Source organism: Hylobates moloch, unplaced genomic scaffold (assembly GCF_009828535.3).
Source record: "Hylobates moloch isolate HMO894 unplaced genomic scaffold, HMol_V3 SCAFFOLD_1, whole genome shotgun sequence".
Lineage (NCBI taxonomy): Eukaryota > Metazoa > Chordata > Mammalia > Primates > Hylobatidae > Hylobates > Hylobates moloch.
In genome coordinates this window covers 118,207,709-118,221,043 of record NW_026652276.1, presented here as the reverse complement: position 1 = coordinate 118,221,043, position 13,335 = coordinate 118,207,709, and the positions used below count along the sequence as shown (strand labels likewise).

The window sequence follows — 13,335 nt, the reverse complement described above, 5'->3', positions numbered from 1 at the left end:
TATACTCAATTGAGCCAAAACCCTCTCTTGAATGTCAAATCAGATCTAGATGCCAGATACCCAGGAAGAAAAGGGCAGACTTGGCGGGGAGAGGAAGGCTGGACAGAGATTCCACTATGATCATGGATTTCACAATAAACTTGGTATTAAGAAAAAATATTGCCAGGCGCAGTGGCTCAGGCCTGTAATCCCAGCATTTTGGAAGGCCAATGCAGGCGGATCACCTGAGGTCAGGAGTTCGAGACCAGCCTGCCCAATGTGGTGAAACTCCGTCTCTACTAAAAATACAAAAATTAGCCGGGCATGGTGGGAGGTGCCTGTAATCTCAGCTACTCAGGAGGCTGAGGCAGGAGAATCACTTGAACCTGGGAGGTGGAGGTTGCAGTGAGCCAATATCGCACCATTGCACTACAGCCTGGGCTATAAGAGTGAAACTCCATCTCAAAAAAAAAAAAAAGAAAAAGAAAAAGAAAAAATACATTTTTGTTGGAAAAAATTAGAAAAAGTCATAGAAAAACAGGAACAACTTGAATATGTATATATTTTTTAAACTCAACCTATTCAATATTTGTGGAATAATGAAACAGAGACAACAGACATCAAATGAGGCTCATTAGAAGAGAAACTTTTACGAAGTCCATTTTGATCATTCTAAGGTCAAGGAATATAACATTTCCTTTGGCCTGACAGTAGCAGTTAGCACTCTATATCAATCAGAAACATGTGCTTACACAACCTAACAGTCTCTGCACCAGCAAGGCCTCTGGGCTGCCACTCTCACCAGTGGCTCTAACTGTGGCCTCATACTAAGAGCCAGATTTACACGATGAGCAGAATGACACTGGCAACACGGTGAGGAGGCCTAAGGTGGCCCTAAAGTTACCTTCAGGAATGGATCTCACCCACTGTAATTGTTCAGTTTTAGAGAACAGCTAAATGCATTTCTGCCACTGGTTTTAGACATGAGCAATGTTTGAAACCTGGGAACAGCAGCTAATGGCAACTGAAAAAGAAAATCAAGATAATTTTTTTTTTTTTTTTTAAAGAGACAGGGTCTCACTCTGTCACCTAGGCTGAGGGCAATGGTGCGATCATAGCTCAGTGCAGCTTCAGCCTCCTGGGTTCAACCAATCCTCCAGGCTCAGCCTCTCCAGTAGATAGGACTACAGGAATGGGGACGCACCACCACGTCTGGCTAATTTTTAAATTTTTTTGTAGAGATAGGGTCTCACTATTTTGTCCAGGCTGGTCAAGCCATCCTCCTGCCTCAGACTCTCAAAGTGCCAGGATTACAAGTGTGAGCCACCAACCCACAAGAAAGTATTATAGATGGTTTGCAGTAGTTACTTCAGAGCATAAGCTCTAATCTCACCTCACTTTTTCCCCTTTTACTTATGTCATAGAAGTTTGCAGGGAGACAAAAGATAAAGGACATGTTCAGGGCTGGCAGAAAGGAGGCACAGCTCAATCCAGAGGAATGAAAACAGGCCAAATTTCTTTTTTGCCTACTTCAACTTGACTTGCCTGGAACTTCATGTACCCATCTCTCCCTGGCGCTACCGAGAGTGCTGAGGAGAGCCAACAGGGGACATGTGCACGCCGCGCATCCGTGTGATTATGGGCAGGTGCGTGAGATGCAGCGGGGCCTCACCTCTTCTGTTGTCCCACGCATAGAGCTCCTTTATCCCGAGCTCATTCAGGGACTTGGACAGCTCCAGCTCCTCTCCGGCAATGTTGTCCCTGAGGAGAACCACGTGCTCTGGGCTGACCTCACACTTTGCACAAATGACTGGGAGAATATTCTGGAGAGGAACCTCAGGGCTCACACGCACAACAGCTTTTTGTGTCCGCAGGTAATTCACGACCAAACGCACAGATTTCTGGAAGAACACAAGGGCAAAAAGAATTCAGTAAGATATCCTCCCACGAGCCTTCAACTCTTGTGTCAATTCGACAGCTGGGTGTGGCAGGATTGTGTGTAGCCTGAATCCTTCTTCCACAAATTGAGTGAGTCATGGGGGAAAACAGCATAATGAATATTGAAAAACAAATGTCTAGAATAATAAATTTGGCTTAGAATCTCTTGCTAGTGAACAAACCGCTAACAACACAGCGAAATAAACATCAGGGAAGACTCTACATTTAAAATCCAACACGTATACTTTACTGTCTTCCAAGGGTTCTGGCCAGATGTGAACACGTGGCACTTATACGCATTTTCTAAAGAAAATAGTTTGGAAGTAGTATGAATAATTTAAAGAAAAACCCTCCAAAAACATGACATCAAAGTTTTAAGGAGTCAAAATCTCCACATAAATATAGGAATATCTATATATGTACACATATATATATAAATACATATATACTGTATATATGTACTATATACACACATATATGAAACATATACAGTGTGTACACAGACTTACATGTATTTATATATACACACTACACACACGTATTTAAGCTAGAAATATATTTTAAAAAATACCAGGCATATAATAATCAGGAAGAAAAACACTCAGTTGACTAATGCTAATTCTAAATGACTGCAGATAAAGTGGTAGTCATTTTTCTCCCACTTTTACTGATCATTTTTCTTCCACTTTTACTGATCACCCTAATTGTGCTAAGACACTGCAGAGCTGGACACAGTAAATGTAGATTGAACAAAAGAGCAGCAAAGGAAGGCCTCACGCTCTCTTCCAGCCTGCATACCAGGGCCCAGTGGCTGAGATAACAATGCATTTTGGGAGAAAAGATAGAACCTACTGCTCCTTTACTGGTCCTCTCCTGCCCTAACAAGTGGAATCATGCAGATGCCTAGGCTCACCTGCCCTGAGAAGCAGGAAGTCAAGGGAAGACAGAGTATATACAGAGATGCTCTGCCTCAAACACTGTTTACTTGAGGAGTAAGGGGAAATCTCTGGTCAGAGTGTTCTAGAGTAACAATGAGAATGCACTAACCAATCAATTCTAGGAATTAATAGGAGATTAATGTTGGCTGCATTGCCATTTTTAAAAGCAGGAAAATTTAGAAGATCTGCTAAGAATCTGAAAGTAACATTGCTTTTAATTTGGGCTAAAAGATTAATATCAAAGCCTTATTTAAAAGTACAATAAAGCTGGGTATGGTGGCTCAGGCCTGTAATCCCAGCACTTTGGGAGGCTGAGGCGGGTGGATCACCTGAGGTCAGGAGTTCAAGACCAGACTGGCCAACATGGTGAAACCTTGTCTCTACTAAATACACAAATTAGCCACATGTGGTGGCATGCACCTGTAGTCCCAGCCATTCAGGAGGCTGAGGCAGAAGAACTGCTTGAACCTGGGAGGCAGAGGTAGCAGTGAGCCAAGATCACACCACTGCACTCCAGCCTGGGCAACAAGAGTGAAGCTCCATCTCAAAACAACAACAAAAACAATAAAAGTATATAATAAGCTCCTATAATTAATTTTAATTAATAAACAAAAGCCTGGAATACAGCTATGTATTTAAGATATTCTCCAAATGCAATGAATAAATATTTCTGACATCAGTTTTTCGAAACAATTTTTTTCCCTTTTTTTTCCTCTTCCTCTGGGAAGATGTTTAAGTCCTCTATGGATACCAGCTGCTGCCTGAGTCAGGAAGAATTCTAGAACTACACTGTCCAATCAGGTAGCCATTAGCTAGTGGCAATTTAAATTTAAAGTTAAAATTAAATTAAAAATTCAGTTTTTCAATCACACCAGCCACATTTCAAGTGTTCAAAAGCTGTACGTGTCAATTAAAATGAAAAAAGAAAAATCTACATGAATATTTTAGATATTTAAGTTATAATAAACATATCAAATTTTTTAAAAAAAGCTGCACGTAGCCAGTGGCTATCATATTAGAAAGTACAGAATTAAAGACCATGTCCCTCTTTGAATGAAGGTCTAATGGATAGCTCCACTGTAGATCAATTCCTCTTCTATAATATATAAAGAAGCAATGTTACAACAATAAACATTATTCAATCCTGTACATTTTGTCTCCTAAAACAAACTCTGTTTAGTGCCTAGCTTTGCCTGGCATGAAAGTAGCAGCCTCAGCCACAGCTCTCTGCACCGTACTTCGATAAGAAGAGCCACACCGGCCCCTACTCAGGACCTGCCAACACATTCAGACACAGGTATCTCCATGTAAGTACCTACTAACCTCAGGCACCTTAGGGGGACCAGGCTTAACCTTCTCTTCAGGAACTTTTTCTTTCAGAAACACAGTATGCACATTCAGGGTCCCAATCAAAGTATTTGGCTTAAAACTCAAAGGCTGTTGGGTTTCTGAAGACCGAATTTCAAGGGCATGGTGGGATGGATTCAGGTGGTTCTGAAGGCAAAGTTCAACCAGTAGGTCCATCATTGCATGGCTGAAAAAAGGAAAACAAATCATGATTATTAGGAATGACTGCACTCTCTCTTTTGCCTGGCTAAATAAGGGTAGAACAAATGAACAAGTGGATGAATGAGCAAATTCGATATGCTTATGAAAAAAGACAACAGAAGCTCATTAATTCCTTCTGCATGGTTGTAGAGCAATATGTTAACATTTTCAGCACTAACAACACTATTGAAAGAGAAAAATCATAATTAATAGCTTGGAAAATAGTTATATTTTTAGTTAAATCCAAGGGTATGTTGAGTTGAATCATCTAAGGTCTGTTAGCACAAATATTTTTCATGCACACAAGACACTAAATTTTCAGTTATTCATAAATATAATGTACCTTTTTGATTTAACTTTTAAGTTCAGGGGTACATGTGCAGGTTTGTTACACAGCTCAACTTGTGTCATGGGGGTTTGCTGTACAGATTATTTTATCAACCAGGTATTAATCCTAGTACCCATTAGTTATTTTTTCTGATCCTTTCCCTCCTCCCACCCTCCATCCTCTGAGAGACCCAGTGTTTGTTGTTGTTCCCCTCTGTGTGTCCATGTGTTGACATCATTTAGCTCCCACCTATAAGTGAGAACATGCAGTATTTGGTTCTCTGTTGCTGTATTAGTTTGCTAAGGATAATGATCTCTAGCTCCATCCATGTTTTTACAAAGGACATGATCTTGTTCTTTTTTCTAATGGATGCATAGTAGTCCGTGGTCTATCTGTACTACATTTTCTTTATCCAATATACTATTGATGGGCCTTTAGGTTGATTCCATGTCTTTGCTATTGTGAATAGTGCTGCAATGAACATACACATGCATGTGTCTTTATGACAGAATGATTTATATTCCTTTGGGTATATACCCAGTAATGGGATTGCTGGGTTGAATGGTAGTTCTGTTTTTAGGTCTTGGAGGAATTGCCACACTGTCTTCCACAATGGTTGAACTAATTTACAATTCCATCAACAGTGTATAAGTGTTCCTTTTTCTCTGCAACCTTACCAGCATCTGTTGTTTTTTGACTTTTTCATGATAGCCCTTCTGACTGGTGTAAGATGGTATCTCATTGCGATTTTGACTTGCATTTCTCTAATGATCAGTGATACTGAGCTTTTTTCATGTTTGTTGGACTCATGTATGTCTTCTTTTGAAAAGTGTCTGTTCATGTCCTTTGCCCACTTTTTCTTTTTTTTATTATTATACTTTAAGTTTTAGGGTACATGTGCACAACGTGCAGGTTTTTAATGGGTTTTGTTTATTTTTCTTGTAAATTTGTTTAAGTTCCTTTCAGATGCTGGATATTAGACCTTTGTCAGATGCATAGTTGGAAAACATTTTCTCCTATTTTGTAGGTTATCTGTTTACTCTGTTGATAGTTTCTTTTGCTGTACAGAAGCTCTGTAGTTTAATTAGATTCCATTTGTCAAGTCTTGCTTTTGTTGCAATTGGTTTTGGAGTCTTCGTCATAAAATTTTGACTGTTCCTATGTCCAGAATGGTATTGCCTAGGTTGTTTTCCAGGGTTTTTATAGTTTAGGTTTTAAATTTAAGTCTTTAATCCATCTTGAGTTATCTTCTGTACATAGTATGTGGAAGGGGTCTAGTTTCAATCTTCTGCATATGACTAGCCAGTTCTCCCAGCACCATTTATTGAATAGGGAGTTCTTTCCCCATTGCTTGTTTTTGTCAGCTTCATCAAAGATCAGACAGTTGTAGGTGCGTGATCTTATTTTTGGATTCTCCATTCTGTTCCATTGCCCTATGTGTCTGTTTTTGTACAAGTAGCATACTGTTTTGGTTACTGTAGCCCTATAGTATAGTTTTAAGTCAAGTAGCATGATGCCTCCAGCTTTGTTCTTTTGCTTAGGATTGCCTTGGCTATTTGGGTTTGTTTTTTGGTTCTTTGTGAATTTTAAAATAGTTTTTTCTAGTTCTGTGAAGAATGTCATTGATAGTTTAATAGGCATAGCATTAAATCTATAAATTGCTTTGGGCAATATGGCCATTTTAAACAATATTGATCCTTCCTTTCGTTTGTATCATTTCTGATTTCTTTGAGCAGTGTTTTGTAGTTCTCCTTGTAGAAATCTTTCACCTCACTGGTTAGCTTCACTCCTAGGTATTTTATAATATTTTTGTGGCAATTGTGAATGAGACTGCATTCCTGATTTAGCTCTCAGTTTAACTGTTATTGGTGTGTAGGAATGCTAGGGGTTTTTGTACATTGATTTTGTATTCTGAGACTTTGCTGAAATTGTTTACCAGCTTAAGAAGCTTTAGGGCCAAGACTATAGGGTGTTCTAGATATAGGATCATATCATCTGCAGAGATAGTTTGACTTCCTCTCTTTCTATTTGGATGCCTTTTGTTTCTTTTTCTTGCCTGACTGCCGTGGTCAAAATGTCCAGTACTATGTTGAATAGGAGTGGTGAGAGGGGGCATCCTTGTCTTATGCTGGTTTTCAAGGGAAATGCTTCCAGCTTTTGCCCATTGAGTATGATCTTGGCTGTGGGTTTGTCATATATGGCTCTTATTATTTTGAGGTATATTCATTCAGTACCTAGTTTATTCAGAGTTTTTAATATGAAGGGATGTTGAATTTTATCAAAAGCCTCTTCTGCATCTTTTGAAATAATCACATGGTGTTTGTCTTTTGTTCTGTTTATGTGATGAAATACATTTATTGATTTGCATATGTTGAACCAACCTTGCATCCCAAGGATAAAGACTACTCGATCGTGGTGGATAAGATTTTTGACGTGCTGCTGGATTCAGTTTGCCAGTATTTTGCTGAGGATTTCTGTGCCAATGTTCACCAAGGATAGTGCCCTGAAGTTTTCTTTTTGTGTGTGGTGTCCCTGTCAGTTTTTGGCATCAGGATGATGTTGGCCTCATAGAATGAGTTAGAGAGGAGTCCTTCCTCCTTATTTATTTATTTATTTGGAACAGTTTCCACAGTAATAGTACCAGTTCTTCTTTGTATATCTGGTAGAATTCAGCTGTGAATCCGTTTGCTCCTGGGCTTTTTCTTTTCTTTTCTTTTTGGTTGGTAGGCTATTTATTACTGATTCTATTTCAGATCTTGTTACTGGTCTGTTCCGAGATTCAATTTCTTCCTGGTTCAGTCTTGGGAGAGTGTGTGTGTGTCCAGGAATTTATCCATTTCTTCTAGATTTTCTAGTTGACGTGCATAGAAGTGTTCATAATATTTTGATGATTATTTGTATTTCTATGGGGTCAGTGGTGACACCTCACTTGCCATTTCTGATTGTGTTTATATACATCTCCTCTCTTTTCTTCTTTATTAGCCTAGCTAGCAGTCTATCTTATTAATTTTTTCAAAAAAAAAAAAAAACAGCTCCAGGATTCACTGATCCTTTGAATAGTTTTTTGTGTCTCAATCTCCTTCAGTTCAGCTCTGATTTTGGTTATTTCTTGTCTTCTGCTAGCTTTAGGGTAGGTTTTCTCTTGGTTCTCTAGCTCTTTTAATTGTAGTGTTAGGTTGTTAAACTGAGATCTAACTTTTTGATGTAGGCATTTGCTGCTATAAATTTCTCTCTTAAAACTGCCTTAGCTGTGTCCCAGAGATTCTGGTATGTTGTATCTTTGTTCTCATTAGTTTAAAAGAACTTCTTGATTTCCCCCTTCCTTTCATTATTTAACCGAAAGTAATTCAGGAGCAGATTATTCAATTTCCATGTAATTGTATGGTTTTGATGAATTTATTAGTCTTGATTTCTAATTTGATTGCTCTGTGGTCTGAGAGATTGGTTGTTGTTATTTAAGTTCTGCATTTGCTGAAGAGTCTTTTATTTCTGATTATGTGATTGATTTTAGGGTACATGCCACGTGGCAATGAAAAAATGTATATTCTGTTGTTTTAGGATGAAAAGTTCTGTAGCTGTCTATCAGGTCCATCTGATCTAGTGCTGAGTTCAGGTCCTGAATATCTGTAATTTTTTTGTCTTTATGGTCTAATATTGTCAGTGGGGTGTTAAAGTCTCCCACTATTAATGTGTGGGAGTTTAAGTTTCTTTGAAGGTCATTAAGAAACTGCTTTATGAGTCAGAGTGCTCCTTTGTTATGTGCATATATATTTAAAACAGTTTTGTCTTCTTGTTGAATTTAACCCTTTACCATTATGTAATACCTTTCTTTGTCTTTTTTTATCTTTGTTGATTTAAAATCTGTTGTGTCTGAAATTAGTATTGCACCTCCTGCTTTCTTCTATTTTCCATTTGCTTGGTAGATTTTTCTCAGTCCCTTTTGTTTTGAGCTTATGTGTGTCACTGCATGTAAGACAGGTTTCTTGAAGATAGCATACCAGTGGATCTTGGTTCTTTATCCAACTCACTACTCTGTGCCTTTTAATTGGGGCATTTAGCTCATTTACATTCAAGGTTAGTATTGATATATGTGGATTTGATCCTGTTATCATGATGTTAGCTGGTTATTTTGCAGACTTGTTTCGTGGTTGCTTTATAGTGTCAGTAGTCTGTGTACTTTAGTGTTAGTAGCTGGTAATGGTGTTTCCTTTCCATATCTAGTGCTTGCTTCAGGAGCTCTTGTAAGGTAGGTCTGGAGGTAAGGAATTCCTTCAGCATTTGCTTATTTGAAACGGATCTTATTTCTCCTTTGCTTATGAAGCTTAGTTTGTCCAGATATGAAATTCTGGGTTGGAATTTCTTTTCTCTAAGGATGTTGAATATTGGCCCCCAATCTCTTTCGGCTTGTAGGGTTTCTGCTAAGAGGTCCATTTTTAGTCTCATGGGCTTCCCTTTACAGATGACCTGACTTTTCTCTCTAGCTGCCTTTAACATTTTTTCTTTCATTTTGACCTTGGAGAATCTGATGATTATGTATCTTAGGAGGGATCCTCTTGCGAAGTGTCTTATTGAGATTCTCTGCATTTATGTCTTTTACATTTTCCTAGCAGAATATTTTTATTTATTTAAAGCTAAACTCTCTTTTCCTATGAATTTCCCAAGAAGTTGGGCACAGGTTTTTTTCCTCTGATCTATTCCTTAGTAAGTAACTTGCATAATTCTGGCAGGACATAATTATGGTTTCCAGATGTTACCAAATAAATTGAAGATTGGGAACTCACAGGGCACTGGTAAACACACAGGTGCCAGTGACATCAGTAAGACAGTAGAACCGGAAGTCTCTGGCTCAGGTATCCCAAAAGAAAAAATGATTTGGCAGCCTGTCATACACAGAAGTTCCTTTGTAAGAGCTTTGGGATCCAGATAGAAGGTTGTGAAACCCTGGTAGAGCCCCAGACTGAGGAGGGATATACTGAGAAATCAGGCCCACAGTCTGCTGGCGGGCTCATAGGCTTTGGTACCAGCTATGGACTGAAAGCATCCCTGTCCTCCTATGAATTCAGCTCCAACCACAAAGAGCTGTGGTGCTTCCAAAAGTCCCATCTTCCATTTCCTGAGAGGGGCCATACCCAACCTATCCCCCTAGTAACATGCTCGCTGACCTCAGACCCAACTGCAGATACTGAAGTAGTCATGTGACCTGGCTTCAGCCCCTCTCCACTGTGGCCTGGTGGGAGACATATCTATTCATACCCTTAGTGACAGGTTCCCCAAGCTCAGTCCCAACTGCAGACCCTGAAACGGCCAACTTATCTAACTCCAAACTCAGCTTGACTGAAATACCAGAGGCAATAACATCAGTCTGGTGAGCTAGGAGTAGATCCTTACTTGCCAAAACCAGTCTGTAAAGACTGGAGATGTCTGCTCCTTCAAATGCACAGACACACACACATTTACATGGATCACAAAGCATAAGGTAAACATAACACCATCAAAGTTAACTAACAAAACCCCAGTAACCAACTCCAGAAAAGTGGAGATCCATAAATTACCTGAAAAGGAATCCAAAATAGCCATCTTAAGGAAGCTCAATAAGTTTCAGGAGAATACAGATTTTAAAACTAAATGAAATTAGGAAATCAATACATGAACAAAATGAGAAATTTAATAATGAAACAGAAGCATTAAGAAGAAACCAAACAGAAATCTTGGAGCTGAAGAATACAATGATTGAACTGAAAAACCCAACAGACAGCTTCAGCTGAAAACTTGATCGTGTAGGAAAAAGAATCAGTAAATCTGAAGCCTGGCCATTTGAAATTAACCAGTTAGAAGAAAAAAAAAAGAAAAAGTGAAGAAAGCCTATGAAACTTACAGAACACCATCAAAGTGGTGGAAAGCCTATTTAAAGAAATAATGGCAAAAATCTTCCCAACTCTACAGAGGGAAATTGACACAAAGTCCTAAGATCTGCAAATATATTAAACAAAAAGAGCACTACTCTGAAGCACATTATAGTTTGTCTCAAATGTTAAGAGTTTTTCAGAAATAAAAGACAAAGAGACAATTTTGAAAGCAGCAAGAGAAAGGTACCTTGTCACACACAAGGGAAACATTGTAAGATTTATCAGCAGAAACCTTGCAGGCCAGGAGGCAGTGGGATGATATAGCAAAGTACTAGAAGAAAAAAATGTCAACCAAGAATACTTTATCCAGAAAAACTATAGTTTAAGGATGAAGGAGAGACATGTCTTTCCCTGTCAAAACTAGGAAGTTTGTCACCACTAGACCTGCTAAAGTTAGTTTTTCAAGCTGAAATGAAAAGATGATAAACAGCATCATGAAAGCATATGAAAATACGAATCTCACTGCTAAAGGTAAACACAGAATACTGTAATACTGAAATGGTACACACAAATCTCTTTAAACACTAGTATACAAATTAGAAGGCAAGTTGTCAGAATAAATATAGCCACATAAATTTGCTAATGGAAATACAATACAGAAAAATAAAATGTGACATCAGTTACATAAAGTGTCTGTGGGAGGGGGAAGTAAAGTGTAGAGTGCCTGTATATGATTGAAGTGAAGTGGATATCTGCTTCAAACAGACTGCTATAACTATAAATTTTTCAGTGTAAACTCTATGGTAACCACACACAAATACACAGACATGATGTACAGTAGATGCAAAAAAGATTAAGAGAGAAGAATCAAAGTACACTGCTACAATAATCAAACCACAAAGGAAGACACCAAGAGGAGTAAGAGAACTATAATAAAGGTAGAAAACAAATGACAAAATGGCAAGGGTAAGTCCTTACCTATTAATAATTATTTGAAATTCAAATGTACTAAACTCTCCAATCAAAAGAAATACTGTAGATGAACAAATAAAATAATAATAATAAACTATATGCTGTCTACAAGAGACTCATTTTAGATTTAAGGACACATAGAGGTTGAAAATAAAGAATGAAGAATGATATTTCATAAAAAAGGTTAAAGAAAGGAGCCGGCCATGGTGGCTCAGGCCAGCAATCCCAACACTTTGGGAGGTCGAGGCAGGCAGATCACGATGTCAGGAGTTCGAGACCAGCCTGGCCAACACGGTGAAACCCCATCTCTACTAAAAATACCAAAAATTAGCTGGGCGTGGTGGTGGGCGCCTTTAATCCCTGCTACTCGGGAGGCTGAGGCAGAAGAATTGCTTGAACCCAGGAGACGGAGATTGCAGTAAGCCGAGATGGTGCCACTGCACTCTAGCCTGGGTGACAGAGTAAGACTCTGTCTCAAAAAAAAAAAAAAAAGAAAGAAAGAAAGGAGAGCAGGGGTAGCTATATTGTCATTAAATAAAATAGGGTTTATTAAGTCAAAACTGTCACATGACAAATGTCATCATATAATGACATAAGGGACAATTCAACAGAAAGACCCAATAGTTATAAATATTAATACTTATACCACCAACATGAAAGCACCTAAATATGTAAAGTAAACACTCATAAATCTGAAGGGAGAAAGAGACAGCAATACCATAATAATACAATAATATGAAGAGACTTCAAAACTTTACTCTCTATAATGGGTAGATCATTCTGGTAGAAAAATCAATCAATAAGAAAATAGAATAACTGAACAACACTATAGACCAAATTGACCTAAGATATATAATGTCCATCTAATATCAGAAGAATATAGATTCTTCTCAAGAGCATATGGAGCATTCTTCAGGGTATATAACAAGTTATGTGTCAAAAGAGGTCTGAAAATTTTAGTAAGATCAAAATCTTCCAAGTGCCTTTTCCAGCCATAATGGAATGACATTAGCAATCAATAACAGTATTTTTAAGAATGAAAAAAATACAAACATGGAATTCACCTTCTGTAATATTTTACCCACAGTCTGAAGATATTAAATGGAAAATTTCATAAATGAACAACTCACAAATTTAATCAGTGTGATGAAATCTCGCACCACCCTGCCTCATCCTGCCTGGGACATCAACCATCCCTTTGTCCAATGTATTCACACTATATACTCTACCCGCCTACTAGTCACTTCATAGCCATCTCCGTTATCAGATCGCTTGTCATAGTATTGCAGTGCTTGTGTTTCAGTCACGCTTACTTTACTTAATAATGGCCTCAAACCTCAAGAGTAATGATGCCAAAGAAAAGCCATAAACTGCATCCATTAAGTGCAAAGGTAAAAGTTCTTGACTTAATAAGGAAAGAAAAACAGTACTCTGAGGTTGCTAAGATCTATGGTAAAAATGAATCTTCTATCCCTAAAATTGTGAAGAAGAAAAAAGATATTCATGCTAGTTTTGCAGTTGTGCCTCAATCTGCAAAAGTTATAGCCACAGTGTATGATAACTATTATAACGATATGGTTACAATTGTTATATTTTATTTTTAAATTGATTCATTGTCAATCTCTTACTATATCCAATTTATAATTAAATTTTATTATAGAAGTGTATGTATAGGAAAAAACATGGTATATATAAACTTTAGTACGATCTGTGGTTTCAAGCATCCACCAGAGGTTTTAGAACAAATCCCCCACAGAGAGGGAGGACTATGGTACATGGAAACTAC

At 38.0% G+C, this 13,335-nt stretch overlaps 1 protein-coding gene across 5 annotated transcripts in view; it reads right to left on the bottom strand.

Annotated features, from left to right (window-relative positions):
- The window catches only part of COBL (cordon-bleu WH2 repeat protein), a 308,687-nt gene that overhangs the window by 179,756 nt on the left and 115,596 nt on the right, over positions 1-13,335 (bottom strand). For all 5 annotated transcript variants that reach the window (XM_032758027.2, XM_032758029.2, XM_032758028.2 and 2 more), the window contains exons 3-4: positions 4,179-4,389; positions 1,652-1,880 (exon numbers count right to left, since the gene is read on the bottom strand). In XM_032758027.2, the coding sequence (XP_032613918.1) occupies positions 1,652-1,880; positions 4,179-4,389 (440 nt within the window). The remainder of the gene's footprint in view (positions 1-1,651; positions 1,881-4,178; positions 4,390-13,335) is intronic.